The following is a 23,604-nucleotide window of genomic DNA, read 5'->3' as shown; positions in this document are numbered from 1 at the left end:
AAAACATTTAGGTAAGCCAACAGCCTGCTGTACTGGGTCATGTGTCCCTTTATTACCACAAGAAATCATATATTGTAGTTTTCTTTCACTCAGTCCCACAGCTCAGTCCTAAGATTTTAAGATATCTTCATTACGTACTAGTGATCTTGGGGCTAAGTACCTCAGACATGAAGTTAAAAGGGGTTGACATTAACTAAAATACATACTGTGCAGTAAATTCACCTGACCACTTCAGTAACACTTCAGAAAGGACAGTCCACAGCACAGATCACTGCTCCTCACAGCCAGCAGCTGGAAAAACCTCTGCTTCCTGGTTCTGGAACATGTACTGTGAAGACAAAAATACACATACACATTTAATCCTGTAACTGTAACATCAGCGCCCTTCACATGCACCAGTGCTGTGCAACGCTTTGACAATGCACATGTGAAAATACTCTAGCCCTGTGAGCAATGCGATATGACAAAACACATTTTTAATTATAAATCTTGTGCTTTAATTCAGTAATCCTATAGTTTGACATACAGGGCTAACATAAAATACTAGATTTAAGGATGCTTCTTGGACATCTGTCTTATATAAATGAATGTGTTATTATGCAAATCGTATAGTTTAGGCAGGTTTGAATCCAACGAAAGTGCAAAGGTTTACAGACTTTCCAGAGAATCAGCTAAAGAAAATTAAAGTGCATGTCCATCTGTTGCAACAAAATGATATGCAGTAATTAAAAGAGCATCTGAACCTCAAAAACAATCACAAAATGAACATTCAGGCTAGCTGTGTTGTGTCTCTGCTTACAAAATACGTAAACACATTCTCAAGTTGATTATGACATGATATTTGCATGAAGCTGTGTGTGTGCAACTTATATATTGCTTGTTTGCTGCTTTAAAAAGCTCTTTACCTATGATTGTACAGTAGTTGCTATAATATTTAGTTCTGTGTGGGTCAAACTGCTTCACCTGACCCTGGAATAATAAGCGATAATATGTGAAAAAGACACTGGTTATATCGCTGTCTGGCCAAGGGATTATTCAAACCCCCAAAAACTGGAAACATTAACAGAAATGCAAATTTCTCTCTCTCTCTCTCTTTTTACCACCACATTCTCTTTTACTGAAGTGCTTCTTTTAAGCCGCATAAAATGTCAGCAGTTCTTGCTGTGTGTATCTGCTCTGCAGAGTGGGTTTGCAGGAAGCGTAAGCAATCAGGCAGCAGAGAAAGAAACGAACAGTAGTAAAGAAGCTGAGGATGGAGAGAAGGTGAGAGCACAAGCAGTGTAGACTTGGAAGAAGTGAACAGGAGAATAACATGACATTAGTGCCTGCAAATGAATGAGAGACAGACCTAACAGGCATTCTGAAGACATTTGCAGCACATGAAGTTAGTATTACATTGAGTGATATTGACTGAAAGCACCAATGTAAAGTAGCTCCCAGTGCCGCCCAGCTCCCTCATGATCAAAAGAAATCTTCAAGTAGTGTTGGGGCTCCTGGAGAAGCTTACAGAATGTATTTGTGTAAATGGCATAAAGAGCATGATAAATTACCAAAACACGAGGCAAACAAGGCGCACACTGGAAGTGGGAAATCCTGCAGCACTCTCTAATTACTGAATGTAGTATTGACTGTCAGCTGCACAAACAAAGCCAAACAGAGACACATGAGACATCCCATTAACCATCAAGAAATCTGCCTTTTCGGAGGATAACTACAGCTCTGCGTGATGGATGATTATGCTTTTCTTTCTAGGTATACAAGCTGCTGATGATGGTACCACAGTGAGCTCATTAAACAAGGTGGTAGGAAGGTTGTGAAATCAGCTTCTTCCATTAGATGCACCAAAGTGTTTGTTGCCACTGTGATGTTGAACAGGAAGAATGAAAGATCGGTCAACAGGAATTTTAAACATGCAACGAAGTAGGTACAATCACTACTGATTAATTAGACATTAGAAGTCGGTTTTGACAAACATTTTTTTACGTTTCCAGGTAATGAAACAGCTCTCTAGCTAGTGTTTATTCAAGACAGTCCTATGAAAATGATTGTTGATCGTGTGAGACAGTATTAATCATTTTAGTAAATGCCGAAAAAAGGTAAAGACAGAGCTTTTGGGATGTTTCAGGAAAACCTTATTCAAAATCTAACGTCATTAACAAAATCCACCTTAAGATGGAACTTTTGTTCAGTTTATCGTGTGACTTACTTGGCATGTTAGGCCAAGTATGGTAGGTTTTTGACTGTGATATCATTGTTTACCCGGTCTTCAGGCTGGTAGCGGCCTTAAGGAAAAACGGTTTCCCATGAGTCCGAGTTGTTTGCAGGCTAAATGTCATGGCTCCACAGAATAGATAACCTCAGAGTGGAATAGATGGGTCCCAGCGATTTAAGACATGTCTCTAATAATAGCAGCTTACAAAGAAGTGACCAGCTTAGAATTTTTTTGACAGCACAGATTACATTATAGATATATACACTTGCTGGGAAGGGGATGGGATGATCAACTAAAATAAACTGATCACTGCTAGAGCTGAGATTCATTGGTTGTTACACATTTGCATGAATACATTCCAAACTATTTCTACCCAATGACCTAATAACTTGATATTTTTCAGTTCTCTTAAATTAGACCTACCCCATGTTTTCGTGCACTACGGACGTATACTACTGTATGTACACTGTATGTGCACAATAAACATGGTGAACTACTGTGAACTACTAATCAAAAGGTTGGCAACACTATGGACTTCATAAGACAGAGGGGAAGCTTGACAAGTCAGTACTTACTGTCAGCCTTATTTAACCTTAAGGGATAGTGTCTCAAGATATGTAGCACATTGGCCTCATACCAGAGATCCCCAACCCTGATATGTATAGCTGATGCATCAGGGTTTGTGAAATGCATCGCTCATCGCTGCCATATTGGATCAGGGCTCTTACATGATTCGTGTGAGTATTGAAAGCAGTATCTTGTCCAGTTTCTTGGATTGTAGAATGCTTAAAGATTAGACTGTTTAATAGTGTGCAGCTGCAGTTTTTTTGCAACACAGTGTTGAAACAGCAGAATAAGAGATTTGGTCATTGCAAAACAGCAGTAACCATTTAAGGAACTAGCTGCAGTTTGAAATTTGGGGGGGGGGGTCACTGATGAGGACAGATGTCATATGACCTCTCAGAAACACATATTCATTCTTTACAAATCATTCCTCAGCTCGCGGCATCCACTTTCTAACTTGTCTATAGCTGTTAAATGTAATCTTTAACATTCACGTGCAATACATTTCTTGCAATACATTTCTGGAGCACACGGCGTGACTTGTAGCGTGTGGTGTGTGCACACTTCCTGTGACAGTTGCTGAGAGTGATTTCACAAGGTGAAGTGCATGAAAAGCTTTAAGCTCCACAATATGTTAAGACAGAAGGGACAGTCTGAACATCCTGCACAACCGACGCAGCGTGGTCAGATAATTCGACCTCAGTGACATTTGCTGATTACTTTGCTGACATGGAGGTTTAGCAGTGGGTTCCCTGTTATAAGAGGTGGGAACTCTGAGGAAGAGGGTGAGTGGCAGACATTTTAGCAATGCCTCTGTATGTATTGTTCCAGATCCTGAATGATCTGGATGAAGACTCAGATTGGATAATTTGATATTCATCCTCAGTTTTAGAACTGGCTCTCTTGTGAACAGTGTGTACACACACTACTCTGTCATGGAAGGAAAAAGCTCCACCTAGTGCAACATCTCCACACTGCACTCATGTGAGTGTTGTTTACATACAATAGTTAACCACACTGCATCTATGCAAGCAGTGGATCAGACATGGCTCTTTGTTGGCGGCCTAAAGCTGCAGTCAGACCCACATCACAAAGTGCAGCCCCCTCAGTCATCGCCACATTGACACAGCAGGTGTCCCAACAGAGAGCTACGGCAAAACAATCTGAGAGCTGTCTGGCAAAAAAAAAGTCAAAACAACAAAGTGTAAATCATCCTGCATGGTGCTGCAGGATGACACATAAGCATGCATTCCTGTTCCCTTACTTAACATTACCGTTGTCATTTATTTGACTTCTTTACCACACACAACTGTAAGGTGCAGGCTGCTGCCATCCGGACTTGATCGCTGTCTAGTAGGAATATTTACTATTCACTGTGCATTATTTGAGTATTGGAATTGCTTGTAGTTTCACACACAGTCAACAGTTCCCCTTAGCACTGTGGTTTAGCACCTTTTAGCTCATCGTTGTGTCAGCAGTGTTTCTTTCTGCTTCATAATGTCAGAGGCAGCTGTTTTTGGGTGAAAAGTTCTAAAAACCTGCTGAACTCTACTATCACCAGCAGAAAACAGACAGAGTTAACAACTAGGTGGTGAAGACAGTGGAGCATTAAGCTCCGAGGACCAAAGACTGAGATTAAATAAAGATTATACTACTTCAGATGAGTAGTAGTGCTGTTCTGTATCTGCTGGATGCAGTAGATACTAGAACTGTTCAACTGCATCACATCAACTTCACACACAAAGAGTCAAAGTCATAAAAATCTAATAAAAAATAAAAACTAACCTCCTTAGAAGCACGATTAAAGGAAAAGATGAGCAGAAAAACAGTTCAGCTGATACATGTCATGTGTATATACAGTAGTGACAATTTCTGACTTACTGATTTGAGGTTGGACTCCATCTCTGTGAAGTTCCACTCTGTGAGAGGCATGTTTAAACTGAACGGCTGCAGGGAGAGAAGAGTATCTGTCAGTATCAATGACAACGTTTGTTTCACTGGATACTGTCAAATATCAGACATGTCTGAATCTACAGTATGTTGACTTCATCGATTCGTTCCACATTAGTGTGTTTCCATGTGTGTGATGATGCTTCTAGTGCAGGATTAGTTTACTGACGTCCATTACGGCGCTGGTCCCAGCCTCCACAGAACTCTGCTGATGGCTCCTGAGCAGCAGCTGCTGCAGCTCCTCCAGACTCATGTCCACGTTTTCCACTGCTTCTGAAACCTCCACTCTGCACACACACACACACACACACACACACACACACACACACACACACTTCTATGTAAAATATGAAGCCATATGAGACACACTGGTTCACCTGCTCACTGCGTGCACTAGTTTTGTCTCTGTGGAAACACCTACACTGCCTTGTTTATGTGTGTGTGTGTGTGTGTGTGTGTGTGTGTGTGTGTGCGCATCCACCTCAGGTGAGCAGCTACCTGTCCAGGGCAGGTCTTTTACTCCTCCTCTCCACTACAGAGGCAGCTGAGCCCCTCCCCTCTAGAACAGACTGGACCATTGCAACAGGCAGGACGGGGGGCTCCTTGGAGCACACCTCACAGGAAGAGGTCAGCGCTACCGCCTCTCCACCTCCTCCTCCTACACCACCCCCTTTCCCTCCTCTCACTCCTGGACTCACAGGCTCCTCTTTGATGAGCATCATGCACTTCTCCCTGTTAGCAGAGATAATATATAGTAATAGCAATAGTACTAGTAGAGCAGTAGGTTGATGTTTGTGGTAGTAACATTAACATCAACTCACTGGGTATCATCAGGCTGCATCTGGAGGGCCATACTGGCCTGAGACATGTCAGTAACATCTGAAATGATTGGTCCTCCTGTCAGTCCACTAGTAGAGCAGGAAGCAGTGTCACTGGATGGCTGAGAAAACAAAACAGAGCTGTACTGTTTGTTTCTGCTTATATTTACTGCACATGTAAAATTTATGAAGGTGTTGATAGTGTGATATTACAGATTTACAGTATAGGCCCATGAAGTCCTACAAATCATGGTACAGTAAGTCCACAGCTGTGACGTTACTGTCTTCTCATCTTCGTAGCTGCTTCTCTGATTATTGTTCTTAATGTCTGTAAAACTATTCTTTACAAACTCAGATGCAACACCAGTCAGTTCAGACTTAAGCTGGAGGAGAACCGCCTGTGACACATCTGTACTGCTCCTCATCTGTCACTGCGTGGGCCACTGCTTCCCCCTAGTGTTGACGTTATATACCAGCTAGACGGACGGCTCATGTTTGAGGCACACTTCAAATTTAGATTAAAAAATATCATGATATTTTTTATATATCTGATTCAGCACAGCGATTACATTTGAATTAGTACTAATGTGGATTTAAAGACAGAATGAAAATCCAAACACGGCCCAGCGCTCTCCACCAAAAACCACACGGCATCATCTACGTTGATGTTTACTGCATGTGGCTGGAAGCACAACGTGGAACATCAGCTGCACAAAATGTTGTTGAGAAGTGCAGCAGAGCACTAATAACTGTTGCTACTGACAAATATTTCCTGCTCTAGATGAAGCCCAAATTACACAATTCAGACTCCTAAAATAAAAGCTTATTAGATTTAGGAGTGGCAGCAGCTTGTTCACAGCACAAACTCATTCACTGTATGATGTGTACACGTCCTTACCGACTGGATGTAGAAGGGCTCGTGCATCGGGTCCATCGAGTGACTGTGGCTGAACTTGGAGGCAGGAGGGCTGGGAGAGCCGTCGTCTAACATCAGGGGCCTGGAGGGAACATAATCAGTGACACATCTGTTATAGTCGTAACATCTATAGAGAATCAATGAAAGCTGACTAATAGTTTATAGAAACGGTTACAGATGGAAGTTCCATATGTCCGGCTCACTTTTGGCATTTTTCCTGTTTTTGAAGTTGCTGAATTGCACATTTGGTTTATTTTCCCACTCTCTGTGTCACTGCTGTTTATTAATACGGATGCAGAATGTTGTGTAATAGCAAATGCACAACAACATGGTAATGGTACATGTTGTAATGTTAAACAGGAGATCGAGCCGTTTGCTGACTGACTGCATGGTCAGATCGATCCCCGGCTCCTCCTGAACCTGAACCCCCAAGTTGCCTTGGCTTTATTCATTTAGCCTGTTTAAATAGTCGACTGTAAAAAGGAATTATTGGAGGGAGTGAGAGAATGAGTCAGCCGTGTGAATTCGGAGAAAGAATAAAGATGCTAAATGCAGGTGAGAAGATCAACTAACACAGAAAAAACACCAAACGTATCTTTGGCAGGTAGCCCGCTGACCCTGAAATCCACATTTCTTTAGCACTTTTGTGTTTCAGTGTGCCTCCTCTTTTCTCATGCCGGCCTTGTTCTCGGCAGCTAAGCTGAATCAGCAGTTTACACACAGGCTGTCGCAGGGTCACGCACTCTGCTCTGCCTTCACTGTGTGGGAATGTGTGTGTTTGTGTGTGTGCGTGTGACTAACTGATTCAGCACTCGTCTCCATTCACGGTGCTTGTTGAGTTAGATTGTTCAGTTTGTCAGCTGAGCCAGCCCTTCCCTCTGCCCCACTGTGGCCCTGTTTGTCTCACTTTTGTTGATTGCTCCGCTGCGTGTGTGTGTTTGTGTGTGTGTGTGTGTGTGTGTGTGTGTGTGTGTACTCACAGCTTTCGCTTTAGGCCCACAGTGCTGGGTGTGTTGGACTGCATCTGGCTGAACAGAAACTGAATCAGCTGGCAAAGAGAGAAAAAGCACAGCATGAATCAGCATCCACCTCACACACACACACACACACACACACACACACACACACACACACACACACACACACACACACACACACTATCCCATTATTTCTTTCTTGAAACATAAAAGCAGGGGGATGTCATGTAACCCAACCTCATCTTGACAGGAGGCCCTGATTCTGAACATCTGACAGATAAAAAAAACAGTTTATCCTCAAATTCCATGATTGCTGGAAAAGTTCTCCTCTGCTCGTACAGCTGTCGCTGTAAAGACCCTCCTGCTATTAGGCTGCATGCCATACGATCACAAACACACAAACCGACCTTGTTCATGACCTTTTGCTGCTGCGTGTGGTTCTGCCTCAGTGAGACCACCTCTCTCCACAGCACTTCATTCTGCCTGCAAAATAACGTGGTGACGAGCACACAGAGAAAAAGAGAAGAGAACAGCGTATTCAGTAAACTTTTTAATGTGTTTGTTGGAGTTTTTCTCATTTTCACTTGGTTAAATATCTGAAGCCTATTAGGTTTTTTCAGGCATCCTTTCAGCCAAACATGAATTGAAATGCTGGGGCTTAAACTCAGTCAGTTGATCTGCATGTTAGAAAATATAGATAATATGTGCACAGTAATAAAAATCCTCAGATATAAAAGAAAAACAACAGCTGGTGTAGGTGTTGGCTAAAGTGACACTGAGTGTGACCTCTGTAGAGGAAAGATCTATGTGGGAGGAGATCAGCCAAGAACCACTCTCTGTGTTTCTAGTTGTTCTAATGTAAAAACTGAGAAATAAATATCTATGACCATCATAGCATCGCTGAAAAACACATATAACGGTGGCCTCACTGAAGATGGATGGATTCATCACAAGAGTGTGTGTGACTGTACTCTTCTTGCCAACAACTGGTTTTACAGTACGTCTATACCAGCAGTACTCTACTGAATTTGTTGCTTATCCCTGTTCGGCTTAGAACCCGTCGACTGTGGTTCTTCAGCACGTCTCTTTATCTCTTTGATTTTCTCGTCTTTTGTGGAGAGTACAGAGGAGTTATTTCGGTCGTCCCACTGTGTGATGGCACCACGGTAGGTGGAAATCACTAAGCTGCTAATTACACCACCTGGCTAATTCCCCAGTAGGCTGCTCAGGAGTGTTATCACAGGCGACTGCTGCCTGGAGAGCAGTTCCAGGCTAGGCTACAGACAAGTAGGTGATTTTTCACATTGTCTCGCAGACCTCCTAGGATGCGCCTGTACATGCACATGCTAGGAATCCCTCTTAATACAACGCAAAGTGCCTGGACTTTCAGAAGAAACTGAGCTTGCATCAAGTGCTGAGAGTGCTCTAGCTGTGAGAAATGCTGTCACATGGGTCATATAACGTGATTTCAAAACAGAACACACGTACGTAAAGACGATTTTGCCTTTCACTGTGTCTTTATCTTTAGACATTCCCACTTAAATTAAAACAAATGAACACCACAAAAGACAAAACACCACTGTGGTGGAGCATTTTCTGACAGCACTTTCCACGCTTACTGTACATGCATGGCCTTACATCTGATCGTCCTTTCTAAGACTTGTTAGTTGTCATCGCTATATGTGTGTGTGTGTGTGTGTGTGTGTGTGTGTGTGTGTGTGTTAGTCAGGTGAGCAGGTGAACATTCTCTCCTCTCATTAGCAAACAATACTGAGCACAAAGCAGCTCCACCACACAATAGAGACACAGCAGCTATTTTCAGCAACAATAGCCTCTAGAGAAAACGTCAGTGCTTCCACTGGATGATTTGCTCCAACTTAGCAAGAGGAATAACAGTCAGGCCCGAAGCTGTTGTCATAGTTTCCCCAGTAAAGTGTGATTAAGTGGAGGCAGGTTGCATTTAAATGACTATGTATGACTTTTTAGGTCAAGCATTTTCACTCATTACTACATGAATAACTTTTTGAAATCGAGTGAGTTTTTGTGATTTCTGATTTCTTTATGTAAATCATGACCCACTAATCTAGCTACACTCATTTTATCCATTATCTTTTAGTAGACATATGCTCCAAATCAAGGCTTTGAACAGCCTGACAACAGGACAGATATAACCCTCTGAAGGTTTCTGAGTGAGGCTCACGTTTCTAACCAGTCATAAGAGACTAGAGCTTGTTAATCTACGCAGGATCAACACACTCCTGGTCTATTTTCTTACACTAAGCTGTTAAAAAGACGTTGCTATGGCTCATTCAGAATGCCTCTATTTTAATTTACATAAATTTCACCACAAATTGTTGTTGAGTCTCTTGACCTTTCTATTGAGTCTAGCGCAGATTCAGTTTTTGCTTAGACAAAAACCAATAAATAATTCTAATAATAAAATTCAGAATACTGGCTTCTGTGTAAAAATGATCTACTATCTCTAGAGCGCCTTGGTAGCTGGATGGTTTGTCACGTTCCTTGTTCGAGTCCAGCTGGGGACCTTTGCTGCATGTCATACCCACTCGCTCTCTTTTTGTTTGTCATTATTTTGTGTGAACTTTTTCAGGCTGAAGAATCATTCCAAAGGCACAACTGGGAGGTGGATGCTTTCCTCAAGGGGAGCATTTATGATAATCACTTTCCCAGTAGTGACTAGAGACAGGAAACATAGAAGAAGAGAGGGGGGTATGACATGTAGCAAAGGTCAGCCAGTTGCTCCAAAGCAACAAGTTTTAACCTGCTAAATATCATTTCGTCTTTACTCACTGTTTCATGTCCTGCATCTGACACTCCATGTTGTCCTGTTGTGTTCTGAGTAGCTGAACTTCATACAGCAGTTTACTGAGGTCCTCCTGACGGACTTTGGTCTCCTCACTCTTCACGATGGAGACCTGTGCATGCAAAGTACAGCCTGATTTGGTGGCTTCCATGCAACAAATACAAGGCATTCGCTTCTTTTCTTTTCATTTCTGATAGTGCCGTCATCATCAAGTCTGGATGTTGTAGACCAAACCTGAGCTGCAGTTAGCGTTAGGTGTTTGAGTAACACCATTAAGACACTTCCTGATTAGTCGGTCTCCATACCTTCCTCTTGATGTGTTCCAGCATATGTTCGTGTCCCTGAAGGAAATACAGATGCTGGAACTCTGTGTCGTCTCTCTCAGGCTTCACCAAACCACTCTGCTCAATGTTCACCACCTTACGGAAACCATCTAAACACACACACAAAGTAGATAAATATGAATGTATCTAAATATACTGTAGGAGAGGAGATGAGAGGAGAGGAGAGGAGAGGAGAGGAGAGGAGAGGAGAGGAGAGACGAGGAGAGGACAGGAGAGGAGAGGAGAGACGAGGCGAGGAGAGGAGAGGAGAGGAGAGGAGAGGAGAGACGAGGAGAGGAGAGGAGAGGAGAGGAGAGGAGAGGAGAGGAGAGGAGAGGAGAGGAGAGGAGAGGAGAGGAGAGGAGAGGAGAGGAGAGGAGAGGAGAGACGAGGAGAGGAGAGGAGAGGAGAGGAGAGGAGAGGAGAATGTACTCACACATGTTGAGTTGTCGAACAAAGCTAGCCATATTATTGTGCTTGAAGTACTTTGGCAGGACTTCCTTGGCGAAGCGTCCCTGGTCAAACACATGGAAACTAGTCCCAGTCTGAAATAGAGAAAACATGGAAATGATTGGAATGTATATTTTTGTCTAATTACGTTGATACTACATGTACAATTAACACGATCATTTGCATTGTCTGGTTAGTCATGACATGTATTTAAAGGAGGCTTCATTTACTGAGATCCTAAAATATAAACTTCACTTTGACCCAAACCAGAGTTTCAAGTTGTTGCACCTGGATTAAGAATTGAATAATAAAACACCAAAGAGTAGCAGTGTTTTCAGCCTCAGAGCAGCAACAGAGTGGCTGAGAACATGCCCAAAAAAGTACTGAGAGGCAAAGAAACGGCTGTAAAGTTTGTCCAGTTAAACCACAAAAATGAAAAAGGTAGGAGACATGTTTGCAGATCATTTTCCTGGGGTAAAATCTGGGATCTGTATTCAAACATCACAACCGTAGTTCCCATAAACCTGAATGAGTTCTTATTATGAATTTAAAAAATACACATATGAAGCTTTGGCAAAAGGAAGATCTTTTTACTCTCACTTTCTGCTGCTAAATACCCAGAAATACTAATTAGCAATGATCTATTAAAATCACAACCAAAATTGAACATAGGTATTTTTAGCCACTTGTAAAAGCCAGGCTTGGATTTCAAGGTCTGAACTGGGATACGGAACAATGATCAGAAACTTGGATATTAGAAATGACATATATACAGTATATTTACCAGGCAGTTGTACATTCTTTGTAAACATCATACAATATCCCAAATGTGACTAAAGATTCAAACCCTAAAGACACAAGAGTCCTAACTTGGCTAATATTTGCATGTAAATATGAAGACGTTTGAACTCAAAGCTGAACTGTCTCTTCTAGTAAACCTTATTAATGGTCTGCAGGAGCTTCTTGTAGTCACTATGGAGAATGTGTGAATGTGAAGAATATGTTATGTATGAGTGAGTCTCATACAGTATTAATCTGACTGGAGTTTACTGGTACGTACAGAGACAGAGAGGAAAATGACAAAATTCTTCATTCTGCCTCAAAATTATGTTCGGTTGATTCAGTCTTTTAATTTTAAATCAAACTTGATGTAGTAATGTAAAAAACTGTTATAAAATATGGAAGGAAAAAAGGAAATTATGAGCTGTGGTAAGCAAAAATAAGTTATTTAAAGAATATTTGGAATGAAATGAACCGATTTCAAAAGATATAACAAAGAAAAACTCAGCCAGCATGAAATAACCTTGGAAATGAACGCGGGTCATTTCTGACGCGTGTTGTGCATCAGAGGGTTCACGCTCTTGGTTTCAACATGACCTGGATGAAAATCACCTAAGACATGCTCCTGTCATGATTACTATGACCACTAGAGGCCGCTGAAATATACACTGACGTCAGTGACATGCACCATCTGGCCTGGTACGGTCGTCTTAATAACTGCTAATAGCTATTTTATAGGGAGTTACACATCTGCCTGTATCACTGCAGTAATTACAACATCTCATATCTCATCAACATGTGTTGTTGGTAGAGGAAATTGAGACAAAGTATTTCCTTTTTTAGTGTTTGAACAAATCCTGAACAGGACGTTGATGTTAGCAGTCGCCTGACAATGCAGCAGCTGATGCTGCACACGCTACGGGAACTCTAGATGTCATGGGACGGGACAGCATCTGCCCACTGTATGTTTCTCTGCAAAGAGTCTGTCCTACTGTTTATTATTGGAGGGTCGAGAGAGAGTGGAACCATATAGAAAACAAATGATGACAATGTTGTGCAAAGTAATTTAGAAAACCATCTCCTGTTGATGTAATAGTATCTTCTATTACTGTGGGAACTGAATTTAAATAATAAAAAACTACCAAACTTTAAATAGTTTCCTCCCCAGATACTTCTACCACCGCTGCTGTTGGCCAATTCAATAATTTAAAACATCAGATTCATTAGTGGGGTTTTGTTAAAGGTAAAAGAAAATGCCAGGTTTCTAAAATCTAACACGAGTGAAATAACAAATCAATTGTCCTTCCTGTAATTGTCTTATTGGCTTTTTGAGGTTTGTCTCACAAGAACGAGTGAAAGGAACATGTTTAAAAGTATTTCCTAATAGAACATTATCAATATATACAGAAAAGTTTTTTTCTCCTTTTCATGTTGAGTCTTAAAAAATCTTTGTATTGCATTATTTTTGATGCTAATGCCTGGTTACAATTTATTTTTGATTCTTGTGATACAGGAATACGTGCTCTTTATTCTATCAGAAGCATGAATGATGAACACTAGCAATACAGAGTTGGTTAAGATCATGGGTGATGCTGTTGTTGTTGTTTTTTGCTTTTATAAAGCGACATTACTTTTGATGAAAGAGGCTTTTACACTCGACAAACACCGTAATGGCTGACTCACAGCGCTCCAGCAGATGAGGTGGTTGGTATCGGGGTCCTCCACCAGGGTCCACAGCTTGGTGAGGAAGGCTGGAACATTGCTGGCGTAGCTGCCATCTACACCCATGGCACCAGGAGACTCCTGCATGTTGACACCTGTCCGCTGCCAAGGCCGCTCACAAAAGAAAAGCAGATGTGCGTACGTGTGTTTGGAAGGTGTGTGTGTGTGTGTGTGAGTTGGTATGTGCAGGTTCCCAATCTAGTCCATGTTTAAAAAACGTCCCTTCTGATATTCCCAGATGTGTCTCTCCAATTCCATTTCAGCAAGTCAGCCTGTCTGTGTACAGCCCTGTCCACACAATCTCACCTGACTCTGTCTTTCTAGTCTCCCTTTAACACGTCTGTGTCTTTGACCTGTCTGTTTAAAACATCCTCATCTTAACTGTCTCTGTACCTCTTTCAGTTTCAGTTTTTCTTTTTAGCTCTCCTCTCTCTGTCCTCTCTGCTGCACCAGTCACCCAAATGAATGTCATCACAGAAGGTCCCTGTCAGCACACACACACACACACACACACACACACACACACACACACACACACACACACACACACACACACACACACACACATACCATTCAAGCCCACCCCCCTACCAGCTCACCCCCTGGCCTCCTGCTGACAATCAAGAGGCAGCCCAGTAAAACAATACAGCATCTACACAAAAGCTCCAATAATAAACCACTGTCCCACCATCATAGAGCTACTGAATAGGGGTTCAGTGTGCCTGTATGACAGGTAGAAAGGACCGCTGCCTTTAATTTCTCAGAGATGTTATAACTGTTTAGATGGTTATGAAGTTATGAAGAGATTGTAATTCACTGTTCACTGTTACCCTTCCTTTAGTACAATCAACAGTTGATGATTTTCTACTTTTAATTTTCACAACAAATGTTATTGTTGTGTTTAACCTTTTCATTGTCTTTTTTTACACTTTCATACTGTTCGCACATTGTAATGTGAATTTGCTGAAACTATTGAATAAAGTCACTTTAAAGCTGCATTAATTTTTTTTGTCCACTAGGAGGCGTAACCCTACAACAAGAGGAACATTACACACATCATAGTATTATGTCCCATAATACCCAGTAAGAGGAATAAAACAAGGAAGGAGAATATATACATGTATACATACACTCAAGAGACAAGTAGTCATGCAGATACATATTCATATGTGTATGTACAATATATAATGGTCATTATATTATAATAGTATATACTGTAGGCTACTTTATGATGTAATTTGTAATAGTTAGGTTGATTAGCTGTAGTAGAATAATGTGTAATATATTAAACTCTCTAAGGTTGTCATATTGATGTATTATCATTAGTAGCAGTAGTAGTTGTAGTAGTAGTAGTAGAAATACAATTTTATTGTTCATAATGTTTTATTGTTTGGCCGTAGAAATGATATTATTATAGATTTCAGTCCAAAAGTCAGGGTCATGGGAGAAAGTCAGATTTTTTCCAACCTTCATTAATAGGACTATTGTAAAGGTTTTTGATATTATTTCATATAGTTCAGATATTCTCTTTGAGGCTGTACGTCTCATAATCTCATCACTTGATTTAGAAGATTATGGATTTGAGTTGTTGGTGTTGAACCGAAGGGGTGCATCTACATGGTGTTTGTGATTGTGTTAGTTTTTCACCAGGGAGTCTAAGAAATAGTGAAGTTCTTAAAATTGTTCCTTCTTTTGATGGACTGTGGCATAAAAACAGTTGAAAATATTCATTATTAAAACTATTTTATACAGTTTTTGTGCTAAATCTATTATTTGAACAGATTTGTTGTAATTATCTTTCTGAACCCATTTGACTGAGTCTAGTAGTTGGGTTGCTAAGAAGTAATGTTTGAAATGTGGTTCCTCAAGGCCATCTTGTGATTTTATTTTCAGTTGGAAATTTGACAGGGATATTTATCTTCATTTTAACAGTAGTTATCCATGTGATGAGTGAAAGTGGAAAGTACTGTAGTACAGTGTCCAAAATCATCTTCTATTCATTTGTAAAAGAGTGTAGTTGAGATTGAAACACTCTGACAGTCTGGATAAAATATTAATGTTGCCATAATGAAGTTTAAGGTTGTTCAAAAAGGTGCCTATCACTTAACTGATTTGTCTTGTGATGAGAAGAGTATTATTATTATTATTATTATTATTATTATTATTATTATTGCTGATGTTATTATTATTATTATTAAGTGTTATTATTCCTTGGAGTGTGGACCATTTCGCATGTAGAGTTTTGTATGGACAAAAGTTGATTTTTTTTCTTTTTATCTTGTAGTAGATTTATTTGTTGCTCTATCACAACTTTATTTTGAAGATGTTAAGAATGAGATGCAACTCAAACAAACTATGAAAAAGGGTTAGCATAGTTGTTTGAGTAAATCGAAGTTACCCTGATTAGCTCAACTAAAAGAAACGTGTTGACTGGATTTAGATTTAATAGTAATTGTCCAGTAGTAATTCTTAGCATAGATATATTCTATAAGTTGATAAAACACCCAAAGTAAATTATTAAGGAAATTGAAAAAAAAAAAAAGTTAAATACTTTTTTAAATAAAATCTGATTTATTTAAATAAAGGAAAGCAAAACACCTGAAAAAAAGGTGCTTAATACTTCACACTGTTCATAAGATACCTTATACCGTCTAAACAGCTGTCAACAATTACAGAAGAGGTCTATAAAACCAAAACAACAAGCTGAAAGGGACTTTTATAGAACAGAGTCAGACCAGATTTTTTTCAAGATAACTGGTTTTATGCTGAAAGGTTGTTTTTTATTGGTTTTTATTTAATACTACAGTACGCCAGTTACAGTGGGTCTCTTCCTGGGTCGCAACCCATCATGCAATTCCTCTGAGCTGGATCTTCATGCTATAGGGTTTGGGGGTCTGCGTAATCCCAAAAAGAGGGATGTAATCTGGCTCTCCTGCATCCTCAGGCCAGATGAACTCGAACTTCCTCAGCAGACTCACCACAAACAGGAAGAGCTCCATACGAGCCAGACCCTCTCCAAGACACGTACGAGGGCCTGTGTTTTAAAATACATAGATATACAGTGTCATACATATTCTTCAACACGCTGATAATTCTGTCACATTCATAATTTCCCAATGACTGTTTATCTGTTATTGTAAAAAAATATTATTTATAGTTCATGCACCTGCAGAGAAAGGAATGAAGGCCTCTGGTCTCACAAACTCGCCATTCTCATTGAGGAAGTTTTCAGGGTTGAATTCATGGGGGAATTTCCACTGTCCCTCCTCAAACATCACTGAGGACAGATTGGGAATGATAACGGTTCCCTGAAGAACAATCAACAAATATTTTTCAAATGTAAACACATACAGTTACTATCTGACCACTGTGGTTCCTCCTTCCCATGCTTCCACTAACAGTAGACCCCACTCCTTCAGTACAATGCACATACCGTCTTCACACACATCTGTATGTGACATCATGTTTGAGTTCCCTCTTTTTCACTGTCTACACAAATTGTAGTGAGTATAAACTCACACAAGAGAAGTTGCAACTAGGCAGGTAGGATTAGGTAGATATCCCTGGGTAAGGACAGCACCACCTCATCCAGTAGGTGTGTGGCCAGTGTGTGGAGGAGTATGAACAAGCCCAGGTGGTCGGGATAAAGTAACAAGGAGTTTGGACAAATGGGTCAGTATGCTGCAGCACTGATATATATATATATATATATATATATATATATATATATATATATATATATATATATATATATATATATATATATATGTATATATATATATATATATATATATATATGTATATATATATATATATATATATATTTATTTATTTTTTTTTTCTGTGTTTTACCCAACTCTGACATTTGTTCTGTGTTCGCACAATTGTAATATAATGTTCTTAACTGTTTTAGTTTAATAAATCTTTTTTTTAATAAAAAAAAGCCAGTTTCCATTTGGTGACTGCCACCAAATTTGAGGTGCTGTTTGTGATTTTTTATCACCTGCTCAAGTCTGTGTGAACCCAGGTGGATTCAAAATGTTTGTGTTGGTGTAGAATTACTGCCCAGCAAGCATTCAACATAGAAACACACAGTATGTGTGCTGCTGATTTTAAAATCCTTCACATTGTTCTGACACATAGAACAATCATCACAGTTCTTCTTGTTGTCGCTTGTTTTCAGACATTGCCAACATGTCCTTTAATGCATTTGAGAAACATGGTTGATAGTCTAAAGCTATCCTATCATTGATACATTTTACCTGTAAGTGCTTATTCTGTGTGTTGTTGTTTTTTTTACCAGGATAAACTATATTTTTGACTTACCCGTGGAATAGAATATCCCCTGAGCTCTGTGTCTTTAGTGGTGCAGTGGAAAACACTGAGAGGAACAATGTTAGCCACCCTCTGGATCTCATGAATAACAGCCTGCACAAAAGAGACAGCTTTTACACTGTAGCATTGTTTTATACAATACACATTGCTTAAAACATTAAAGGAACACTTTTTAATAACATCAAGATACTGATCTGGTGAGTTAAGTAGCAGAGAGTGTTGTTAATCATCTTCAACTGCTTTGGTGTTAATGAAATTAACAACAGGTGAACTAGAGGGGCAACAATGAGACGACTTCCAAAACAGAAATGGTTTTACAGATGGAGACCACTGACACTCCTCATCTTTTCTGTTTTTCACAGTCGTTTTTTTGCATTTGGCTAGGGTCAGTGTCACTACTGGTAGTAGAGGTTGCACATGCAGTACAACTCCTCCTGGATGACACATCAATATGTACCATTGCCAGAACGTTTAGCCCTCAACTCATTAACAGGACCAGAATCTGCTTCTTTGTGCAAGGAGGAACAAGACGAGCGCTGTCAGATCCCTGCTGCCTGTTACATCATTTAGCATGACTGTTTTGGTGGTGGGTCAGTGATGGTCTGGGGAGGCATGTCAGTGGAGGGAAACACAGACCTCTACAGGCTAGACACCGGCACCCTGAGTGACATTAGGTATCAGGATGAAATCCTCCAACCTATTTTTAGACTCTTCGCTGGTGCAGAGGGTCCTGGGTTCCTCGTGGTGCACGTCAATGCCCAACCAATAGAACACCTCTGGGACATTATGTTTTGGTCTATCCAATGCAATCAGGTTGCACCTGAGATTGTCCGGGAGCTCAGTGATGTCCTGGTCCAGATCTGATAGGGAAGTACCACTGGACACCATCCGTTGTCTCATTAGGAGCCCTGATGTTGTTTGGCATGCATACAAGCACATCGTACAAACTACTGAGGGCCATTTTAAGTTGCAATAAGGAAATTTCAATAAAATGGAATAACCTGTTGCATAATTTTTTTCACTTCATTTTCAGGGTGTCTTCAATTCATCAATAGGCTGATAATTTTTATTTCCATCAAATGACGTGACATCCTTTTGTTCCTAATAAATTACCTAGTCCATATCAGTATGAGATCAGATGTTTTTAAAGTGTTCCTTGAATTTTTTTATCAATGTATTTTACATATATCATTGAATAAAAAATACTTACATCATAGCATATGAAAATTAAAACCAGATACAAAGTATAGTATAATGCAGTCATCATTATACCTGCACGTAGGGCATTTGGTGTCTGTCTTCAAAACTGGCGTTATCCTTCCCATCCAGAACTTTGTCTATTTCCTGCCGACAGCTCTCTGAGAAATACGAAATAGAAACACAGCATGAGAAGAGTGAAAGAAATGTGTATTTGTATTGTTCATAAGAAGATTTCCTGTGGATCACTTTTACACGATGATAAACAGATAATACCCTGTATCTGTGGATAATTCATAAGGTAGAGGAAGGCAAAAAGCAGTGTGTTGGCAGTCGTGTCAGTTCCAGCAGCGTGAAGATCCAAAACAAATGCACAAAGCTGGTCTTCAGAAAATGATGAGCCATCATCTCCTCTCTATGCAGGCAGACAAGAGAGAAAGAGTGGGTAAATATGACACAATACTCTTGATGTCTTGATCTTGCATCTCAAGACAGCACTCACAGCTAAATATTATCACTGATAACTGTGCACAGTTCATTATTTAGCCAGCTTCATACCAACAGAATTAAAATAAAAGGACACACAAACCTTCTCTAATTCATCCAGGTAGCAATCCATAAAATGTCTCGGTTTACCAGGAACTCTGGTCTTTCTATCCTCAGCCAACATCTCTGCATGTTTTTCACGTGCCATCTAAGACGTGGTGAAATAAAATAAAATAAAAAAAGGTTCATAATGTTTTGAAAACATGATTTTATGTAAATGTTGAGGTATTTCCTTTGATACTTTCGTTATTTCCTTCTTTCTTTTAAACATCCATATATTCTAGAGGATTTTTCCATGGACAGAAAATGGTGAATAACCATAACTGAGCAAAATCTGTTAGGAGTCATTTTGTCTTTCAAGGACTTGAGCTTCTCACTTGTATACTGTAGTGCCAAGAATCACCATAGACATTGTTTATGTTCAATTCTGTTGAACTCCAACAACTTTGATGTAGTACAGTCTTAGTTCTAGCTGGTTATTTTGATATTCCAGTTGGCCTTGACTATAAATATTACCAGGGACTAATTAACTACACTCAATGAACAATTACCTGTGTAAAGAAAACATAATATCATGACTGTTTGCCAGACTTTTAAATTAAAATTCTATAAAACGTACCGTGAACAACTTAAAGGCTCTCTGAAAGGGCAGAGGCAGGCTGCGCAGCATGGGCATAGAGTCATAAATCTGTATCAGTGAGAAATATGATATGTTTTGGTGTTCATATAGTTTATCCGGGCAAAACAAACAAACAAAAAAAAAAAAACAGATTAAATACATTTGCATTACAACACAATATACCTAAATTTCATATTCTTAATCGCAGTAATCACTATAAATAATGTTTTTGTTAAAACTGACTCACCAAACCCCAGAACCCATTGATTAGTTTTCCGGTGTCATGAAAAGCAACAACGAGGGACTTCATGAACTCGTCATCATAGTCGAAGTGCTTAGCGAACAGGACCTGGCAGACGACATTAGAAGCTGCGCTGTGGAACAGCAATTGAGGATTGAGGGTCTTACCTGGGAAAACAAGATGAACAGTGATATTTGAGCCAAACACAGTCACAAAGATTCTAATCCTTATCTGATAAGATATACCCAAGAAAATAATAAAAGAAAATGATTTGAATATATACATTGATTAGATTGTTCAAGTTTCAGCACAGAATTCAGACGACCATGAGGTCCTTCTCAATATTAATGTTTAGCCATATAACAAACAATCCCTGTGTCCTGTTGGTGGGCATACCTGCACTCTGCTCCAGATGTTTGATAAGGTGATGAACTTCTACCAGAATCCTTTGCTCCATAGAGTGTTTTCCTAGCCCAAAGTTTCTCAGCGTCATTAGACCAAAGCGCCGTTGTTCTCTCCAGATATGGTTGTAATCTGCTAGAATCACTCCAGGTGCTGCATGCAAAATGTTTTACTTTTAAGTACATTTTTAAATGCACTGAATGATTTTTTTATACAAAAGAAAGGACACAGCAGCCTGCTGTTCTTCAGGAAACCATGTCCTTTAAATGTGTAGAACAATGTGTTGTCAGTCAGCAATCGTGAGTGCACTGTTCTTTGTAGTGTTCTGAAGAGGTGACATTATGGCCAGTGATGCCAGCAGAATGAACAGGTTGCCCAAGAAAGTAACTTAATTCTGCAAATAAAGTCTTATTGATTTGTCATCACTGTAAAGTCACCCTTTCTCCACTTTTAATGCTCTGTGTACAATGAAAATAAAGTGATGATGCTGTTGTAGTTCTATAAAAAAGTAAGGTGGACACTGTGGAGCCTGGATTTTTCTGGACAACATTACATTCAGGTACGTTAGTAGAAGTTGCATCAAAGATACATAAAAGTACCTTTCACTTGAACAACATGATTAATCATTAGCTCTTGTGATCTGCCAGAGAAGTCAGCAGCTTTAGTGACCAGGGCTTCTCTCAAGGCCTGGAGCCCGTTAATGATGACCATTGGCCTGGGACCAATAAACAGGCTGTAGACATTACCGTATTGTTTGGTCAACTGGTGACAAAGAAACAGTTGATTAGTGACACTTAAATAACATTACTGCAATTAGAGTCTTTCAATAGTGGTAAATAATTGAAATCATGAGCGTTTTGTCTATTCTGGTTAAAGAACTTAGTCCATTACAAAGTCAGAACAACAGAAACATTTTTACATTCAAAATAAAGACATGCATTGTACCATTTGGACACATGGGCAATTAATGTTTGCTGATAAAGGGCCTCTGTAGACTCATGTAGCTATTCAATATACAGTAGTCATTACCAGCAGTACGATTTCTGATTGATTTTATTGTTGATCGTTAAAAAATCTTTCTTTCAAAACAAATGTGACTATGTTTTCTAACCTTCGAACAATGAGCGCAAATCTCACTTTGCAGTATGTAAAATAAATGACTGGCAGTTTATACAATTGATGTAATTTTGATTGTTAAATTGGTACATTTTCAGTATATAAATATAGCAATTATGTTCTCGTAATATCGTCCATTAACTTTACCCTCTTCAGATCTGTAATGGGATTCTCCAGATTTAGCTGTAGCAAGTTTCCAAGGATGGGAACAGGTCGGGGTCCTGGAGGGAAGTTTTTAGCCCTGTGTGTCCGAAAGAAGAACAGGTAGAGCAGAGCAGCCAAAAACAGAGCCACAAATGCATACATGATGAAGCTGTGACTTTGATCAACTTATTTTCATTCTGGCTCTGCTTTTATATTAGCTTTACAAACGGACTTTTGCCTATGTGACCTGCTGGCTTACTGCATCAGGTCAGTCACTTGTTAACTGATTCGACTTTGATCAGCAATTAGTAAATAAGGGTTACTAAAATTTTAGAGACCCGACAAGTTTGCATCACCTTTGATGTTCCTATAAAAGATTCTTCTATAAATAATTAACTGAAGATAGGAACATGGATAGGTAAATATCTCAATGTAATATAAGAATCTTCTACAAAATCTGGTGTGATGACTGAAAAATCTGCAAAACAATACAGGGACAAACCTGAGATTTTTTTAACAACGACAGTTTGTAGAATAGAAATTGTATTTTATCACCACAGGACACATGCAACAGATAGGTTCCTTAGTTTTATTTGGAAGCTCAGGGCATTGTCTGGCTATAGAAGCAGGAAAACACAAAGACAAAAATATGTGAATGATTAAATGGGACAGAAGTTGACAGATTTATTGGCACAATCTAGAAAAACATTAAACCAAGCTTTAATATGTAACATCCTCTAAAAAGGTGCTGATGGTCAAGCAGAGATTTTATTCTTTAGATTTTAACTACCAACATATAAAATGGTCTATGACAGTGCTAACTTTAAAAAACAGGGCTTTGTACACTGTAAAAAAGAAAAAAAAAACATTTTTAACAGACATGTTTTTGTTTTACAAGCATCCCTTTAAAATACAATAAATCTTACGCAGTAAAATTCAAGTTAAAATGTGTAATTTGACACTATAGGAATCTGTTTCTTTACATTGTTGTGCTGTTTTAAATGCTTTCTAATGTAAAATAACTACATGTCCAAAAAGAAGTGCCCGTATGAAAAAAAATATAGAAGTCTGGCAGCAATGTCAAACAGTTGCCATTAATTTTTTTTTTTTTTTTTGTGGAAAAAAAAAAAGAAAAAGAAAAGAAAGAGTTGCTGTACGATCTGTGAGTAAGTTGTATTCCAACAGGGAGATCCTGAAAGTTAAAGTTCCAAACAAACTTTAACTTTACTGAACTGAACTCTACTGTAATTTAGAAGATTTTGAAATGGCACAATACTGTAATCCTACTGAAGTTTGACTAATGAATCACAGTGAGAATATACAGTAAAAGATCTTTAGTTTTCAGTAAAAACTTGGAATTTTTCTGTAATTTAATGGTCGCTGTTTTGCAATTTTGCTGCCTAACGTTTTATCTTTTTTTTTTTACAAATGTATTTTTCACTGTGTAGAGCTTGAGGTGTAATGATCTGGC

The 23,604-nt window shown here is 39.3% G+C and overlaps 2 protein-coding genes across 2 annotated transcripts; both read right to left on the bottom strand.

Moving 5' to 3' along the window:
* Positions 1 to 268: 268 nt before the first annotated feature.
* hsf4 (heat shock transcription factor 4) lies at positions 269 to 13,620 on the bottom strand. The gene is made up of 13 exons (XM_026366271.1): positions 13,495 to 13,620; positions 11,018 to 11,126; positions 10,564 to 10,691; positions 10,246 to 10,370; positions 7,845 to 7,920; positions 7,441 to 7,508; positions 6,443 to 6,542; positions 5,548 to 5,666; positions 5,391 to 5,458; positions 5,225 to 5,360; positions 4,896 to 5,013; positions 4,658 to 4,723; positions 269 to 328 (listed from the first exon to the last, which is right to left on the bottom strand). Exons 1-13 carry the CDS (start codon positions 13,618 to 13,620, stop codon positions 269 to 271), a joined length of 1,299 nt encoding a protein of 432 aa, XP_026222056.1.
* A 2,652-nt stretch (positions 13,621 to 16,272) lies between these two features.
* Positions 16,273 to 22,423, bottom strand: LOC113165639 (cytochrome P450 2D15-like). The gene is made up of 11 exons (XM_026365317.2): positions 22,137 to 22,423; positions 21,473 to 21,635; positions 20,868 to 21,026; positions 20,478 to 20,638; positions 20,231 to 20,299; positions 19,655 to 19,759; positions 19,342 to 19,480; positions 19,141 to 19,226; positions 17,860 to 17,961; positions 16,700 to 16,841; positions 16,273 to 16,567 (listed from the first exon to the last, which is right to left on the bottom strand). The coding sequence occupies exons 1-11, from the start codon at positions 22,293 to 22,295 to the stop codon at positions 16,380 to 16,382; spliced, it is 1,473 nt and encodes a 490-aa protein (XP_026221102.1). The 5' UTR covers positions 22,296 to 22,423; the 3' UTR covers positions 16,273 to 16,379.
* Positions 22,424 to 23,604: the final 1,181 nt, after the last annotated feature.

This window comes from Anabas testudineus, chromosome 6 (genome assembly GCF_900324465.2).
Source record: "Anabas testudineus chromosome 6, fAnaTes1.2, whole genome shotgun sequence".
Taxonomy (NCBI): domain Eukaryota; kingdom Metazoa; phylum Chordata; class Actinopteri; order Anabantiformes; family Anabantidae; genus Anabas; species Anabas testudineus.
This window is presented reverse-complemented; position numbering and strand designations above follow the sequence as displayed.

Coding starts and splice junctions, on each gene's coding strand:
- hsf4 (XM_026366271.1), bottom strand. CDS start 13,620: ATGCAGGAGTCTCCTGGTGCCATGGGTGTAGATGGCAGCTACGCCAGC. Junction 5,667..6,442: donor AGCCCTTCTACATCCAGTCG/GTAAGGACGTGT, acceptor TTGTTTTCTCAG/CCATCCAGTGACACTGCTTC. Junction 5,014..5,224: donor AAAAGACCTGCCCTGGACAG/GTAGCTGCTCAC, acceptor GTGTGTGTGCAG/AGTGGAGGTTTCAGAAGCAG.
- LOC113165639 (XM_026365317.2), bottom strand. CDS start 22,295: ATGTATGCATTTGTGGCTCTGTTTTTGGCTGCTCTGCTCTACCTGTTC. Junction 20,639..20,867: donor ACATCTGGAGCAGAGTGCAG/GTATGCCCACCA, acceptor TTGTTTTCCCAG/GTAAGACCCTCAATCCTCAA. Junction 19,227..19,341: donor GAATTATCCACAGATACAGG/GTATTATCTGTT, acceptor CGTATTTCTCAG/AGAGCTGTCGGCAGGAAATA.